General features: G+C 37.3%; 1 protein-coding gene across 1 annotated transcript in view; it reads right to left on the reverse strand.

The window, feature by feature from the left end:
• The window catches only part of MUC2 (mucin 2, oligomeric mucus/gel-forming), a 51986-nt gene that overhangs the window by 19877 nt on the left and 13694 nt on the right, over nucleotides 1-18415 (reverse strand). The window contains exons 13-32 of the mRNA XM_074884491.1: nucleotides 18192-18356; nucleotides 17501-17595; nucleotides 16419-16545; nucleotides 15505-15760; nucleotides 14599-14651; nucleotides 14215-14324; nucleotides 13635-13786; nucleotides 13037-13175; nucleotides 12335-12445; nucleotides 11869-12048; nucleotides 10574-10813; nucleotides 9176-9332; nucleotides 7754-7882; nucleotides 5817-5964; nucleotides 4895-4938; nucleotides 4150-4347; nucleotides 3702-3731; nucleotides 2888-3329; nucleotides 1782-1972; nucleotides 9-387 (exon numbers count right to left, since the gene is read on the reverse strand). Of these exons, the coding sequence (XP_074740592.1) occupies nucleotides 9-387; nucleotides 1782-1972; nucleotides 2888-3329; nucleotides 3702-3731; nucleotides 4150-4347; nucleotides 4895-4938; nucleotides 5817-5964; nucleotides 7754-7882; nucleotides 9176-9332; nucleotides 10574-10813; nucleotides 11869-12048; nucleotides 12335-12445; nucleotides 13037-13175; nucleotides 13635-13786; nucleotides 14215-14324; nucleotides 14599-14651; nucleotides 15505-15760; nucleotides 16419-16545; nucleotides 17501-17595; nucleotides 18192-18356 (3346 nt within the window). The remainder of the gene's footprint in view (nucleotides 1-8; nucleotides 388-1781; nucleotides 1973-2887; nucleotides 3330-3701; nucleotides 3732-4149; nucleotides 4348-4894; nucleotides 4939-5816; nucleotides 5965-7753; nucleotides 7883-9175; nucleotides 9333-10573; nucleotides 10814-11868; nucleotides 12049-12334; nucleotides 12446-13036; nucleotides 13176-13634; nucleotides 13787-14214; nucleotides 14325-14598; nucleotides 14652-15504; nucleotides 15761-16418; nucleotides 16546-17500; nucleotides 17596-18191; nucleotides 18357-18415) is intronic.

An 18415-nucleotide genomic window follows, 5' to 3' on the forward strand; every position in this document is an offset into this window, starting at 1 on the left:
GAAGGGACACCGTGCTCATTGTGGACGAAGGTGGGGCTGTCGTGGTACTCGGGGTGGTACTTGGAATACACTCTGGTATGTCAGGAACGCAGCAGAGACTGATCTCATAGTTGAGGCAGACAGGCATTGGTACTATACCTCCTATGACCTGATCACTGTTGTTACAGATGAGCCCTGTGTTAACATTGCATTCCACTTTCTGCCCTAAATCTTCAATGCTAACATCAGGGAATTGCTCCGCTCTGCATGAAATATTCTCAGCTTTCGCGCATACCCAGGAGGAGTTGTGCTTCAGAATATTCTCAAAGGTTTCATAGTCACCACTGTTTCTGTCAGAACTATTTGGGTAACTCACATCAATCCAGTCCGTCCAGATGCAGTCACAGTCTGGGGGACAGCAACAAGAGGAACAGTTAGAAACAGACAGAAGAGAGACAACAAGCCGGGGCACCAGCACACTCGCGGGCGGTGCTCTGGGCGTCCACTGCACGTAAGGGTGCCTCTCGTGCACTGCTACACCCGTCAGCCAACCATGGCCACAGCAAAGCTCACTTGAGTGTGCAGCCCTCCCCTTCTTGGCCCTACAAAGCATACTAGGGCCAAATCAGGATGCAGGCACTGCCAAACCATGTGTGTCTCCCCCTTGCACCTAGGGCACATTGCTGTATTGGGCTTCCCTTGTGCAAAAACACTCAAATAAGGGCAATATGTGAGGTGGGGAAGGACTAAGCAGGGACTCCTGCCATACTCTCACTTTCTCGTGCCACTCACACTCCCTCACTATCTCAGGGAGAAACCAAACACCAGGGAAGCCCGTGACCACAAAGGAAGCAGGCGCAGGATGCACAATACTGCCAAAACATCAGCTTGCTTCCCAGCTGCGTGCAGACAGCTGGAGAACAACCCTTGTGGGAAGACTGGGAGAACCTGTCTGCCCAGAGCCTTGGTCCGTAGCAAGGGGCAACCCACGCTCTGAAACCTTTTCCCAAGCCCTGCCAGGGAAAACCTTTAATGTTTCCTACAGCCAGAACTGCAGGTGAGTGGAGAAATGACCACACATGCGATGCAAGAGAAGAAAGGGAAGACAGTCCACACAACTGTGCCCAAACAGTGCCTGAAATGACAGTGCCACAAAACCAAGCCCCACTCCCATTGCACACCATGGGTCCCACTCAGTGCATTCTCTCCAGATGAAGGACGAGGTCCCACAGCAGCAAAAGCAAGATTTTCCCATCACTTCAGTATCTGTCTAAGCTGGGCAGAGGATGGAAAAGAGAAAAGGGTGGAAAACCTCCTAATGTTCCCAATAATCAAAGCAATAGAACCAAGAACCAGAAAGATATTGTGCACTTTCTCTCCTAAACGGAGAGCTCAGTACAGGACCCACTCTACTCCAGCTCTCGTGAGACCCCAGCTGGAGTACTGCCTCCAGCTCTGGGGTCCCCAGTACAAGGAAAAACATGAAACTCTTTGAGAGGGTACAGAGGAAGGCCACAAAAATGGTCAGATGGCTAAAACACATAGCAGGGGACTTGGATTAAAAGATCTTTAAAGAGGTTCTTTCCAACACAAACTATTCTATGATTCTATTATTTTTTTAGGAAACATGCATCAACTACACTCTCTCAGAGTGCAAAAATTAAGCCATACATTAAGTTGTCAATAAACCTTGATTTCTCCCATTATAAGACAACAAATGACAAAGAACCAGAGAATTGCTTATTGCTTTGAAGTTGGAGGCAGAGGGGTTTTGGTGATTATTTCTGGTGTTGGGAACATACTTGGAGTAGTTGGAGGTCGTGTTGTTGTGACAGTACCAGTCGTTGTTGTCCCTATGGTGCTGCTGGTGGTGCTGCTGGGGGGCATTGTGGTGCTGGTGGTTCTGATGGGAAGCTCTGATGGTGTTGGCGTGGGAGTGGTTGTCGATACAGGTGGAGAGGACACGGTGGTCGTTGTAGACGAAGGTGGGGCTGTTAGAAACAGCAGGGACAGAGAAAACAGACAAAGGTGCAAGATGCATGAGTGGGACATAATACGCACTGAATACAAGTTACGCTTTAGGTAGCTACCAGAAACCTAAAGCTATCAGTCCACTCTTACCACAGTGAGTCACTAGGTCTACCTTTTTGCCCCTGGAAAGCAGACTAGTTCAAAATCAATGCATAGACAGTGTCATGACAATCCTTTCATAGCAAGGAGACTAGTAATGTTGTTGTAATACGCTTCTCACTAAATCAAAAATACCTACCAATTTTAAGTCATGAGGAGGAGTAAGGCTCTGTGAGGCTTTCTATCTCTACCTTATTACTTAGAACACCTTGCTGTCTTATGGAGTAAGTACTGAGAGGGCATGCTGTGGTCTGGGAAGGACCGCCTGATTGTCATGTAACTTCCCTGTGGTGCAATGTTGGCCTGATAAAGAGGTTCACAGAATATTACTGGACCTTGGCAGCTGAAGACCACACTTCACAGCAAGAGGTAGCCTGCAGAGTGAAACTCTTCCTGAAAGCCTGCCAGGGGAACCCTTCCTTCCTAGATCTATAACCACATGCAAACTTCAGCACTGACAGAGGGAAAGCAGGAGAAAGGGAAGGAATTCTGTATAGCCCCGCCCAGAAAATGCCTAAAATGATGGTACTCTTAATCAAGGCCTACTCTAATCCTGTACAATGCGTCCTTCTGGGAATTTGCTCTCCATCAGAAGGATAGAGCTCCAAACCAGCATCAGTAAGACTTCCTGCCAGCTCAATATCTGTTATGGAGGTGACATGCCTTTATTAGCCAACAGGCCTTTATTTCTCCTATGGCAAAGCAAGAACAGAGATTATTGGTCTGCTAAATACCTGGAGAGGTTGAAGTTACTGGGGTGGTGACTGATGGTGTGAATTCACTTGTAATGGTTGGGGTGGGTATGGGTGTGGTGGTACTTGCTGTTGGCCGCCTGGTTGTAGTGGTGATGACTACTGTTGTGCTGGTGGTTGTTGAAGTTGGTGTTGGAGTTGGTGTAGTCTCACAAGGAATTTCATACCACTCACAACAGTTTACCCTAATTTCATAATTATAGCAAAGTTGCCACATAGTTGGATCTTGGTCCTCATTCTTACAGATTAGTCCATATGTAACATTACATTCTACTTTCTGGCCAAGTTCCTCTAAGCTCACATCAGGCTTCTCTTTAGCCCTGCATTCAATTTTTTCAGGAGCTTCACATATTTTGTCTCCATGTTCATTTCTTATTGCATCGTAGGTTTCATAGTCACCACCATCTTCTTCAGGTTTACTAACATCAAACCACTCAGTCCAGTTACAGATTAATCCAAAGCATGGAGCTGAAAGAAAAGACAGAGATTCAGCATCTGAACTTAAAGAGAACATTCTGAGAAGATTAATTTTGTATTCTATTCCATCAAGGACGAGAGTAATGCATTGTAACTTGTCCTTTTTACCAAGAGAAAAAAGTTCTAAAATTGGTTCTATATTACCAGGTTTTTCAAAAGAAAGCTTTGCATCAAAATAAAATCACCAATCTGAAGCCTTCAAAGGTCTTTCTTCTCTCTATACTTATCATATTTTTGCAATTTAAAAAATGTATTTATTTGTGTTTTAAATATATTTTTCTGTAGTGGATGTGTTTAATTTACTCTTCCTTTAAATGTTCCTTTGACATTCTTTAACAACTTAGTTTTATATTTAAAACTTACTTGTAGTTACTGGAGGTCTTGTGGTGGTAACTGAAATAGAAAAAAAAAAGATTAATCCATCATCTCCAAGCTTTAGAATAATATATAATAATAGTTTTAAATATTTTAATTATCTTTTTTTTTTTTGCTGACACTACTGAGACAATTTCTATTATCCCAGCAGGATATTGAGATGTTAACCTGTTTTACAGAATTAGAAAGGCACCCTGTACATTTATATATTTATATTGTACATTTATACATTTATATATTCTCACTGAATCTTCTTCCATGAGAAGTAAATCAACTCAAAATGTTAAAAATCTTTCTTAGTATAGTGTGATAAAACTATTCATAAGTATCACTCTATCTGTGTCAACTATAAGCCCGTATACTTCTACATTCTATCTTTAAAGTATTTTCCTTGAAGAAAATAATTTTTAGATGTGCATCTCTGTTGAAGAGTTACCTGTGGTGGTAAGAGTACTGGTAGGAAAGGCGGTGGAAGTGGTTGTAGGTGAAGTAGATGTCGGACAAGGAAAAGTACTTCCAACAACTACAGAACCATTTTCTGCACAAATGTATATTATACATATGTTGCCATCTTGTATTTGTGCCACAACTTCACCCACTTCATAACTTGTTCCATTGATGACACAAGGACAGCCTGCAAAAAAGAGCAATTTTTCTACTACCAGGTAAGAGACAAAGGCAAAATACTTACGGACAAGGAAGCATTTGCAGGAATCATAGCTTTCAGAGCTATACCTGGAGTTAGATCTAATACATCACACTAATTTATCTTTATATTTAGAGGAATATTAAAACATATTTAATAAAGCCCTGCATAAAACACTTGGAAGAACAGACTTACAAACTAGGTTTTAAAATGTTCTGAGAGAAATAACAACTGCAATTTACTGTCTGACACTTTTCTATAATACTACATGTTCTGGGATGCAAAGTCTTGTAGTGAATTCCATTAGTTTAGGTATGGGACATGGGGAGAAACAATAAAAGGAAATGAGAAAAAGGTTGAAGAAGTACTAACAGCAAGGGTCAACAAAAGTGCTGATCAATTTTCTTTGGCCACAGCTTTCATTTGTACTGGAAAGGATTATTCCAAATCAGTACTAAGTGTTTTGTAGAGATGGACATAGCAGTTCCATGCATTTTTTTCTTTTTATCTGTAGAAAAACCCAAATGTTCTTTACCTGGGAGTGGTGTACACTGTATGGATCCTGAGGGTCCACAGACACTAAAAGCAAAATTTTCAAAAATTAAAATGTTTTATGGCACCTGTTAGCAGAGCCAAGAGCACAGAAATGTAGAAATTTGTCACTTGTCTTCAGTCATACTACTGGATATTTTTCTGGGTGTAATATTTTCCAATATTGCCTACCATTATTTCATTCAAACTAAGTCATCACTTTCATTCTTTAAGTATAACACCTTAAAACTATCATGAATTGCTTTGTGTCGCAAGTTGCAATAGTGCAATAATAAAAACTGTTTTTCAGAGCAGTGAATTTATAGCTAGATCGGGGATGGGGGGTGTTTGGTCACTGTGCGGAGTCATAGATGTCAGTGCTATCATTAGTAATGCTTTAGGAATGAGCAGTTAGGAGTCAACTATCTTTCAGGGCTAGTACAGATCATTTCAGATTACAATGGTTTTGAAATCCCAGTTTTAAATGAGAATGCAAGGCAGAGTAGCCCCTCTCTTCCTAAAGAGCCATGAGAATCAAAAGGTTGTTCTAGAGACACACCCAGGTTTCATGCCATTATATAATTTATGACACTTCAAAGACTATATATATATAATGAAATTGTTAACACACTTATTATAACAACACTATCATCTGGAAATCTTCATTATTACGGACTTGGAAAATTATGAATGAAAAGTTTAGAATCTATATGTATCGTAAGTGCAGCATTTTTTGTGTTTAAGTCTCAACTGGAATTAACAGCATTGTCCTCTGATTTGTGTAGATAAATGTTAGAATGAATATACCAGCTCTTCAGCTGAAGTTGCACATCTATTTGCTTGAGGCCCAATAAAATAAATGAAGGGCTCAGCATACATAAATTCTTTCCTGAACTACTGCAAATGTTTTTGCATTTTTTATATACCATTTTGTACAGTTGTCATCTGTGGGTATCTCCCCCCCAGGGGGCACATGGATTCCATTGACGTAACACCAACATAGATCTTCAGGCACACATTCCTTTGTCTCTTCATTATAATAAGGCTTGTCTGGAGGGCATCTGGGGTAGCAACCTGTGGATGACAAGAATAGTATACTGGATGAAGAAAAACTATAAAGAGTTAACTCAACGATAGGATAGCTTCTGAAGGTAAATGATTCTCACTGAATCAAGCACAGTGAAAGAAATAGAAAATTTCCAATGCAAATTAATCCTTGGACAATTAGTCTTTCCAAAAGATTTAAATTAACAGAATTCTCATTGATAATGCTGGGGTGTGGAGGATTAAATAAAAGTTTAGTCATGAAAACTAGGGTAGTTGTTTTTTCCTAATTTAAGATCTTGGAGAAAGCCCTAATTTGTATTAATTTCTATGGGCAGCTAGCAATTTTAAGACAAAGAAACTTCCTGATTTTTCTACAGATATTGAAATGTGATCACTATATCAATAATACTTTTGTGAAGAATATGGAAGTGGAATCATTAACAAACAGGTTTTTCACTACATTTATTGGAACACTAGACCTTGTTTATGTGCCTTTAATAAATGAGGTATCTCCACCCAAACAGATAATTTATCTGCATTTTTCCATACCTTTGGCCAGTGACCCAAACCCCACCTGCAAGGGATTGTCTGTCAATTCTCATTGCATTTTTCATGTAAACACACTTTTAAAAAATTATTGTGTCTTGCTTCCAAATAAACTCTCATGAAATCCGATTCTTAATTACTGTAACTCTACTGTACTGGAGCTCTAAATACCCTATGAACTGAATGACAACGTAAGTAACTGGTACTTAAAAGTTACTTCACACTGCCAGACTGTACTAAAGATGTCCTAACAAAAGTATGTGCTATATTTCCACTGAAGATGAAAATCAAAAATAATTTAGAAAGATAATTTGATATATAATAATCTGCCTTCTGATACTTCCCAAATTTTTCTAATAATTTAAGACAATTTATTTAAAAACATAGAATTAACTTGTTTTTAAAAAATATTTTGGCTAGGTTTTGGGTTTATTTTTGTTTTGTTACCAGAAGATCAAGGATTAAAATAGCAAAGTCAAACTCTGGGCATTTCTTTACAGTCCCTAAACTGGAGATAACTGCTTCCAGTCAAGACCAAAAAGACTGCATGGCCGAAACCATGGCTGTTTTCTCCAACTTTATCATGTGGTAAATGAAATATGTTTATAAAGTCATTCCATCCAATGAATGGATCGTTGGAGTCATGCAATGCAGTTACGACATGAGATTCCTTTTCAGTTATCAAGCACAAGAACTTTCACCTATTAATATCATATCTACAAATGAAATACACTAAAAATGCAGGTAGCGCCCTGTAGCCCTCTGACAACGTTTTGTGGTCTCCATTAAGAATTCAACATATAGCAGCATCAGTGTGTTTGATATCAAAGATATTTTCCATTGTAAAGATAGGAGGATGTTGCACATTAATCTAATAAAGTCAAGATTGATCTGATGCGTAAAGAATGATAAACTTAAAAACCCTCAACTATCAGTAACTTGCTTCTTTGCCATGTAAAAGGATTTCCTTCTCTTGAAATGCCCTTAGGATGGGATGCAAAATAACAATGGTGTAATAATCTTGCATGTTTCAGGATATTATCCAAGCAGAGACCTAGTTTTATGGTTCACAATAATGCAACTATCAGCCACTGATGTTCATAAATAATAAATTATATTATAGGAAACAGTTATCTAAGACTGGAGACAAATTCAACATAACAGATTTAGGAACAACTTGTCAAGCTGAGTGACTATTCCATATTTGTTAAATGATATGTGGACAAAGTTATACAAAATAAAATTTAAAAAATGGCAAGGAATTTATTACCTTCCAGGTATGGCACTGTAAAGTTGGTGCTGACATTATTAATCATCCTGCAGGTTGTGACATTACTGCCACAAGGCTCATAGTGCCAGTCGCACTCATTACGAGGGTTGTAGTAGTCACAAAATATCGCTGAAGAGAAAAAAAGAGAAGCTGATTAAAACCATGGTTGCCAGAATGCAGCTCTGATCAGGTCTTTAAAGGTACAAGCTAAATGAATCTACATGTTAAGACAGCAAGATTTCTCATGACATATAGGACCTGGACTTTCTTCTACTGTACTTAAACATCATCAAAATTTAGGATCAAAACTCTGGGGCCCAAGATTTTCATATTAAACACTCAAGCTTCAGGCTGAAAATGTTTGATCCAAATCACACAAATAATTAAAAAAAAAAAATGTTTATTTTAATTTAAAATTAAGGGTAAATTTCTGAGAGCATTTTTGTTCCCTAGCTACTAGCAAACACCTAAAAGCTCTTGCAGTATATTCAAAATAGTTCTGCCTTGCTGTATCACACGGGCTGTATCACATGGACAGGCCAAGAGCAAGCATATGAGATATTATGGATAAAACTTAAACCAGAATTCAGTTAGATGACTATGGACAGAGGAAGGAGCTTTTATAAACTTGTATCAGAGCTGATTGAAACTTATAACTTCTGTTTCACTGACTTCTTACACTTAAAAACTAAAAGTCTTAATTCTGAATCAGAATGAATTTTTTAAAAGAAAAATTTTATATTTCTGCCACTTAGAATCTCAAAATTTTGATTTGAGCACTTTTTTGGGAAATGTTATTTTAAATCTTATTTTACATTATTATATGACTACTGGTATGAGCATTAGCACTGCTAATGAACATTGCTTAATATACTCAATATTGGACACTGCTTAATATACTCAATACTGATTAGGTTCATCTACACAGGAGTACTTCTATATACTTTTGCTAAAATTAAATTCTGAAAGAAACAGAAACAGAGGAAGAAACAGAAAAAGAAAAAGAAGAAAAAGGAAAAGAAAAAAGGAAAAGAAGAAAAAGGAAAAAGAAAAAGAAAAAGAAAAAGAAAAAGAAAAAGAAAAAGAAAAAGAAAAAGAAAAAGAAAAAGAAAAAGAAAAAGAAAAAGAAAAAGAAAAAGAAAAAGAAAAAGAAAAAGAAAAAGAAAAAGAAAAAGAAAAAGAAAAAGAAAAAGAAAAAGAAAAAGAAAAAGAAAAAGAAAAAAAAGAAAAAGAGAAAAAGAGCCAGGCTAAATAAAAGATAATTGAAATATACAAATTTACTAGTTCTGTTTATTCCCTGATACGCTGCAAAAATGAATTACATTGCATGACCAGCGTAACCTTGCAGTTATAGTATTAATTTATTTGGTAGGCTTTCTGATAGCAGCCAGAAAGATAGAGTTGTGTTTAACTGTTACTCACGGCATATATCAGGAGTTCTCCAGAAAACACAGGCCTGAGCCTTGGTACATTCTTGAGCATATGCAGCAACTGCAGAACAGAAGCACTCACAATCTCCACCACTGTCACAAGAGCAGGCATCATGAACACAAGCGTCATAGAAAGGATTTGGGTCCACCTGTTGGGGAAAGAAACAATGCCCCAGTTCATCTCCAAAGTGGCTTTCAAACTAGTAAGCCTGAGAGAGCTCTTGAGATACGGGAATTGAGGTGGGCAGGAATGAGACTGTTTCTAAGAATTACCAAATTACAAACAAAGATATGCTTGAAGCTCCTTCATGTGTTTTGGATAATAATAGACTTAAAGGAATATAGTACCTTCATAATTTGCTATGACTGAAAAAATAAAATAACAGTTCTTGGAAGTGCCCACATTTTCTAACAGAGCCCTGTTTTACTGCTCTCATGCCAATGAAGTCTTATTTTCCAGCAAGCTTTGTCAACCAAGTGGTGAGCAAGGCCAACCAAGTGAGAAAGGCTGCACTTCACGGCAAATATGAAGCAGATAATTTTGTGCTTGCCAGTTTTTGGAGTTTATCCAATGACACATTAGCAAAAAATTTCCACTTTTTTGCTTGGGGTTGCAAGAGGAGAAACTGAGACTGGATTTTAGCTGCTGAAGGAATCAACATAGAAACACATACTAAGTCAATTAAATGAATAATTCTTTGTGACTTTTCCACTGTGAGTTAAGAATAGTTATATATAACAGAAATATAATAGTTTTTATATTACCATACTTTAGTAAAGAGACAAGAAATAGAGAGGAGTGCTCTCTGTGCACTGTTCTCTGAAAGCTGTGGGCCTGACACAGTGTATGCAATGACAGTTTGGAGGCACAATACTAGCAGCTAAGCCTGTCTAAACTGCACAATGTCAGTGGTTTCCAAGAAGATCCCTTCTGTGGGTTGAATATTACAAAGAGCAGTGGTCTCTTCAACAGCCGTCTTTCAATTATACTATGCATTTCTGTCAGAAGTGCGATCTCATGATCGCAAGGCCTTTTAGAACTTAAAGCAGTGACAGTCTCTCAACAAGAGATGGTGCAACGCAGACCTGTTCAGCACACACAGACCTATTCAGGCTAGATTTATGAAGCTAGCTTGCACAGCAGTAGCAGTGAAACTGAGTATGGGTTTGTACGGCTGTGGCTGGCACCACTACTGACACAGTCCCATTGCCACAGATAAATTACTTCGACTAAGGCTAGCTGAAATGTGATGACACCTGTAGCTGTACTGAAGACTTAATTGAAGATCACTCTATTTAACCATTTCTTCATCCATTTCTGATGGTCCCTCTGCTTCTGCAATAGCAGAAATGCCCTGTGCTGTGCCATCATTTGCTGCCCTCTACAAACCTTAGAGTGACAAATTTTAAAGACATCACTCCGGATGATGTTGCATTCTTTCTTTGCCCAGGACTCCCTGTGTGGTTTCACATCGCAGGGCTTAATCTCTTCTGTAACATCTGGGCACGTGGAAGACTGTTTCCAGGAATTCCCAAACTTCAGAGCGTTAGTCTCCTGCACCCCACTCCTTGTTGTAAAGTCGTTGTTAGACTTGTCATCAAAGTTGCCACACAAACCACACACTTTGCCCTGGAAAAGAAAATTAACAGCTTTTAAATCCACAGCTTTTAAATATACCATGAAAGTGAGAAACAGACTAGTAAATAAGAGGAAAACATTGACATTTAAAAGGACAACTAACTCTCCGTGTAAATTACATATTTTCATTTTACTTCCAAATCATTTCTACAGAAATTAAACCTTTATTTGTCTGTGTACTCAGTGAACTATTCATTGCCATGACTTCCTTCCTTGAAACCAGTTATATCTAGTGTATATATGTAGTGTATAATGTAGACACTACCATGTCTCTGTGGTGGCCCTTCATCCAACTCAAAACAGTAAAGGGTGGCTAAGCATCCTTCAGCTGAGCAGAATTGATTTGTTTTCCATTCTTCTCAATTTAGCATAACTCAGCTATTAATATAAGCCTGAGGGAATTTCATTCTGATCAAAAATGTTTTTATTAAAAGTTTCTAACATAATGAGTGCCTTTTCTTCACCCATGGGAAAAAAAATACAGGGACTCATTTTTTCTTGAAAGAAAGAATTTAGCAACTTACCCACAATAGTGAATTTCTGGTAGTGTTATTTAAGGTACATCAGCCCCCTCAAGCAACAGCATGTTCCTGTTTATACAACCCCACACCTCCTCATTCAGCCCAATGAATTCAGTACTCTATAATTCAGCATACTGATTTTCAGAAATCAGAACCATCTCCATACATTGCATAGGCAGTTGGGTTTTAACTCAGAGCTGAGATTCCATGCAGGTTTCCAAGTCAGTTCTCATCCCCTAAATTACTTTGGATGCTTGGCTCTTAATACTCACAAACTCAGAATGCCTTAGACATTTAGCTTTGTTGCAATCATACGCTATGCATCCTCTGCAATGCATTGTGATGGACTGTAAGGAACTCCAGCAGCACCTCTGCAAGCTGTGATAGTAATGACGCAAGCTAATGATCAGTGTGCAGAGGATACAGGGTTTAAACAGAGTCAGAATAAAAGAACATTTATGTTTCCTTATCTCATTTATCTATTCATACTACTACTTCAAAAAAAAAAGACAGACAGGTCCTAACTTTGTAATCAGGGGTCAGCTTGATGAAAACAGTAGTCTTCTTATCCCAGATAAGCATCACACCATTGCTGGCCTCAATAACGAGGTAGAGGCCTACTGTCGTGTTCCAATAACGCACATCATCACCAATATCTCGCTGAATTTCTTTATAATCTTTATCCTCCAATTTCAGTTCAGTTTTCTGAAAGATAAAAAGAGAAATAACACTAACTTTTATGATGAGATGAAATATTAGACGCTCATACGAATACAACTCATTCTGAATCCAAAACCTGCGATGACTTTCCAAGATGACAGAAAGTGGTGTAACACCTTTGATAGAATGAGAATGTACACATTTACAAATTAATTTGATAGGGCCTCTAACCTTCATTTGTTATATCTACTTTTTTGGCTGTGGCTTTGGAGCGTTACTTTTTTCGGAATACTTGAATGCTGATATATACTTACTGAGAATCATTACTCACCCCTAGAAACATTTTAATAGCCTTTGAGCAGGTGACTCCTGTAGTTCCACAAGGGACATTCTCTGTGATGATACTGAACGAGCCACTGGAATTTCTGTCACCACAAAAATCCTATTGAAAAAGAAAAAAATGAGCATAAGGAAACCAGGTAGAATATAAATATTCTACCTAGAATATAAATATTTAATTTCAAAATATTATTTAAATAATTTTAAATCATTAAATCTCCACAATGTATAAATTGTTATTGCTGCTTCATATGCGAAATCTTACATACACATATTTTTACAGACACACAAACATACGCACATGCATCTCTACATAGACATAGACAGTTAATATAGTCTCGTGTGTGGCAAAACCTGGGAAACAAGTGGGACAATAAACCAAAATGAGGAATATATCTTTAAATATAAATATCTTTGTCCTGTAAACTTAGAATTTTCATTTATTTCAGAACTGATAATGAACTCTTAGCTCTCACTATAAAATAGTCCTGTTACATACAATTTATGACCACTGTGTCAGAAAAAAAAACACATTCACACAGCTTGCCTGCACTGAAAATACAGAATTTATCTTGGCGGAATGTGAAAACACCTCAGGAACAGTGATGACAAGCAATAAGAAATGACAAAGCCAAAGATGAAAGTAGATCTTCAGGGCAATCAGATGCCATTTCAGCCCTCTGATGAGCATTACCTGAGTAGCCACATATTCACATCTTCCATCAAAGTCATAGAATTTTCCATCAAAGGTGATATAATGGCCACTTCCATATATTGTACAAGTCCCATAGCACACATGTTCAGTGCAGCTCCAAGATCCTTTTTGGCAGACACTAGAAGAGAGCAGAAGAATTTTATTTTCAGGTCTCACCAAGAGCGAACTCTTTGGAAAACTGCAGAACAAACCAAGCAGCTACCTGATACAATGTGATAATGTGCACAATATCCATTTCAGTGTTACAGACTGTCTTAAGTCTCAACTTCAATAGTTTAGCCTGCTTTTAAACCTATAGCATGACTTTTAAATCTTGCTGGATACACTTTTTAGATCTGATAGTGTTTATATTTAAAAAATGAGTGCACTTTCCCAATATGAGATGCCTACTTAAAACAGAAGTATTTATTATCCCAATATTTTCAGTACAATCTGCATTTCCTCAGATAGCAAAAAGTATGCCTGAAAATGTTTATTATTGCAGCTATCACAGCCACTGTAGTACATAAGCCTAGGCACGATTATTAATTTACTGCATAGAATATACTCTAGAAAAGAGTACAAAATTATAACTTGCCAGGTGTTGCAGTCCACTGTTATCTTCTGTCCAGAAGAATACCACTGGTTGTTATGAATGCATGGGCAGTCTTTCTCCTGAACACAGCCGCCTTTCCCATCATCAAATAGACCATCAGGACACACACAGCCTGAGACACACTCTGCCTGGAACTAGGGAATATAAGGAGAAATTGTTACTTTATGAAAAACACTGCACTTTAATTCCACTTCTTCATAAACATTCTGGTAAAAACTGCATTTATAACCAAACAGAATAATATTGATTAGTTTTATAAGATTCTTCTTTCTAGGCTTCTAAAGTTTTTCTTTATTGATTGTCTAAGAACCCAAATAATATTTCACTTGGGAGGTACAACTCTACTGAAGACACAGTAAAAAGAAAAAGGAGAAGGAGACCATAAGGGGAATCATCATAAAATTGGTAACAGAGTAATATCATTGGGGAGAAAAGACAGGAAGCTTTACCAAAGAGAAATAAACTGTTAGTTACAACTGCATTTTCTGTGTTGCACTGTGTCATTTAAAGCATAAAAAAATGAATAAAGGAAACATGACATGGGGAAAAATTGAATACATACATGATCAGTTCGAGGAGTATGACAGCTAAGTTGTACAGGTGTTTGCGAAGTCCACGTTGGGGATGTGTTGCAGTCAAAGTACCTCTTGTCAGAAGAACACTCGGTTGTATCTGAAAGGTACATTGTTGGTTTAGATGTATCAAGAAAAGACAAAAGAAATGTTCATGAAAAGTTGTAGTTACTGAGGCAGAAATTTCAGGGTATGTATATCCTTATGAAAAAAAGAGGATCAGAGAAGACAGAAGAAAGTGAAAATGCATAACTGTTTCACATAAAGAGAAAAAACAAACATGCAAAACAAGTGGAGAATTCAAATGGAAAGTGTAGGTTTGGGTTTGGAGGCTGGGTTATGGTTTTTATTTTATTTTATAGAATGTCACTTACTTTTCTTTCCTATTGTCACTGAAGTACAGTGGACCTTTGCATTTCGGCAAACACTAGAAATGAAATGAAGTAGCAGAAATTTTTTTTTAAAAAAGTAAGCTCAGTGTCTTCAATTTAATTCTGAGGATTTGTTTATATAAATTTGAAAGTATTTATCAGAGAGATCCTGCATAATTTCTACTGATATTGCAAGGTAGACTCTATCGAAGCGCACTCATGAATTTTCACTTGGAGAAAAGGTTATGTTGTAAGGAATGACAGCTACTCTATTAATACTTAATACTATGCTTTTTGATGACTCAGGAAACATATAATAATGAAACAGTTAATAATGATAATTTAAATCAAAGCCTTCATTTAGATACATAGTGTATTTTCATGCCTGTTCAACTCATATGCTGCAAATTTATTGGCCTGTATGCTTCATCTGCCAGATGAGAGAGGGAAGTATTTCATAGTTTGTACTGATGATTCATGCAGCAAACAGTTGTCAGAATTCATGATAAAAAATACCAGAACCATGAAAGTTACTTTCAAACACGTATGCTACAGTAAATACATATCAAGGGGACCTGCCTGCAGTGGAAAACAAAAGCAATCTGTCTCTTACAGAAAAGGAAACAGCAACATAACATTCTAGATGGTCTTTTATCTTCCTTTTACCCCCTGAACTATTAACAGTGCAGCTTCAGAGTAACATTTATCTGTGAAGGCCAGTACTCACACCTCCAAACAAAGCTGTACTTCTCAATTACTAATAAATTACACTGCAACAGGATGAAGATGTTGTGAAACATATTACAAATGTTCATTAAAGCACCAAAAAAAGCTAAGCAGCTTACACCTAATAAGCAAATTTAAAAAGGGCTTTTATTCCCACAAACAAGGAGCCACAATAAAACATACCAACGTTCTCCGTCTTTTCTGATGTATTCCCCCGGTTCCAGGTATGATCCCTTGTAATAACATGGACATTTGGAGATGGGCACGCAGGTATCCTGGTTATCCAAGTACGTGTTATACGGGCAGCCACAGCCATCCACAGGAGCAAAGTCTTGCAAGCAATGTTTTTCACCATCAGCGAGGGAACGACAGGTTTGCTGACACATTGTAAGATTGTAAAGGAAGATTTGATTTCCTGGACAGGCAGACACTTCATTAGCTGGAAGGAAAATAAACAAACTGATAAATAAGGGATGCAGGATGGACAATTTAACCTTGACATTTCTGGTTTTGGTTTCTCTGGCTGTGCAGCATGCAATGGTAAAAATACTCCCTTAGATTTTATTAAAGTACAAAAATATTGTAAGTCACAAGATAGCCTAACTTTGTTTACCAGTTGAAGACATCTTTTTAACTGCTACTAACAGTTTCTACTTTCACAGCCATATTTGTTTCACATGCCAGTAATCAGAGAGTACAATATAATGAACTTGTAGTCTCGACAGTATTGTACTGTTCATGAAAAGGAAGCACAATGATAAACAAAGGCACTGATAAGCAAAGACAAGGTAAAAGCTATGATGGCTGGGATTCCATTAGTCAAAGGTAGAAACAGCATTAGATATTTAAACTGGGGAAAGAAGGTGAAAGTGAAAAATATTGCTTTCTACTTTTAAATATGTCGTGAACAAATGACAGCTAAAGAATATAACGTGAGCTAGTAAACATTATAAGCATTGTCTCTTTTAGGTCCATTAAACGTTTCTAAGATACTCCAAATCCCTTAACACTGAGATCACTGACAAGCAAATTCAGAAGGTACTTGTTTATTTCTTATGACTAATGAATTCCATAGGGATTACAGTTCCACTACTTACTGCAGATACTTTTTCTCCAGCCTCCCAGTATGACCCCTTTGAAAGCACAGGCTCTTGAGTAAGAGGACAGGGCAGCACACAAGCATTCTTCATTGTCTTCACAGAGGCAGGTGTCATATTTACATTTCTGAAAAAAAACAAAAAAGGGGTCAGTAAGTCCACAGGAAACCAGTGGGCAATTGTAACTCAGTTGCTATGAAATGTCCATTTTTCTGATGTTGTTTTTATTAATTCCTATAATCAGAGAACAATAGAAGGAATGGCCACAGAGCAGAGACTGAAAGTGCTGCTTCATTTCATACACAATGGAAATGTTTGGATGCTTATCCTAACCTAGGCCAAGCCTCTTGAACCTTTAAAAAGTAGCCAGGCTCCTAACAGCAACTTTCTTAAAGGATTTTGGTACAATTCTTTCTCAGTTACAACTTAGAAATGCAGAGATCCATAAAAATTTAAAATTAAATTAAAAGCATTTAAAAAATTAAAAAAATAAAAATATTAAAAATCACAATGGCAAAATAGTAACCAGATCTATGAAGATGTTCACAGAATTTGAGCTCAGACTGAGTTCTAGGTATGAGCAAAGTCTTAGGAATTTCTTCTTTTTTGATCAGGTAAGCCTCACTTACCACTCAAAGTGATTAGCACAGGGGAAAAAGAAACCATGGAGATTCTTGCATGAAAATGATTTGGTGTTACATTCCAACCAACCCAGGAATTTTTTTTTTTTTTCCCTGGCTTAATAGCAACTAATGTGTAAGAGTAGCCTTAAAATTTCTGTGCACACCTGAATCTCTTGAATCATCTTTCCCGTTCAAATGTCTGGTCCAATAAAAATGCTAAATGCAAAACATAAGAAACCAGAACAAATTTACCTTTTATTCAGCAGCACTCTGTAAGAATCTCATCATAGGAGATACTTTGGATGCATGTTATGCTGCCTCAGTTAATCACTGCTAAAACTTCACTAGCTCTTATGGACAAGCTACTCAGTAATGTCTCAAAAGTTTGAAGAATGATAAATATTTACAGTCATCCATCTGAAATAAAGCAGTACTGAAAAGAATGCAAGATTACAATACCTTATAGTATTCTGAAGGATCAATGATTAAGTGACATCTTGCAAAAGGACCCTCTGGGTTTTTCAGCAAAGAACACCAATGCTCAGCATAATTTGCTGCAAAAAAAGGAGAAAAATGAAACGATGTCATTATATTCATTACATTCACTTATCTTTCTTGTGACATGTCTAGTTATGTTGTCACAGAATTGCAATGCAACAATACAAATGAGAGAACTGTGTGCACTTTGGGAAGTGGAGAAACTGCAGGCAATCACTGTACATATATTTCTATTCTCTAATCCAGTTATCTAGCAGTAGACATAAAATCAAAAACCATATCTTACTGCTGTAACTTGTCTACATGGAATTGTGACAGCTCTTTCTGTTTGGGGACCATAAAGTTAAGTTAAACATAGGGATAAATAATACTAGGAAATACAAGCTGCCTTTGTAGATAATATAAATGAATGACTTTGCTTCCCTATCTCCCAGCTCAGGCTTCCTCTACAATCATCCTCTAAACTTTCACTTCAATTTGATGGGAAATCAGTACTCATTTGTGTACATACTTGCAGAAATTAATTATTAATTTGACAGCCCTCTAAAAAAACTTCAATGCCACACTACAACTCTCATACACTTGTGGCAGTAATATGCAGCAAATGCTACTCATTCTGGCAGAAGCCAACCATCTGATTTAGTGTGCTTACCACTTTCAATGCTGAGACTGCAGGGGTCTTCCAACTTTTCTGCCTGGTCTGTACAGGTGGACTGAGCTTTCCATGTGTTAGCAAAGGCAGATCCTGTAGCTTCTACCAGCCCACTAGTTGTTTTAAAGTCATCACCTTCCATTCCATTAAAGTTTCCACAAAGACCTATTGAAAAAGAGGGTAAAAGTTTTACCTACTTATTACTCATTTTCATTTTAAAAGGT

This window comes from Strix uralensis, chromosome 15 (assembly GCF_047716275.1).
Source record: "Strix uralensis isolate ZFMK-TIS-50842 chromosome 15, bStrUra1, whole genome shotgun sequence".
NCBI classification, from domain to species: Eukaryota; Metazoa; Chordata; class Aves; order Strigiformes; family Strigidae; genus Strix; species Strix uralensis.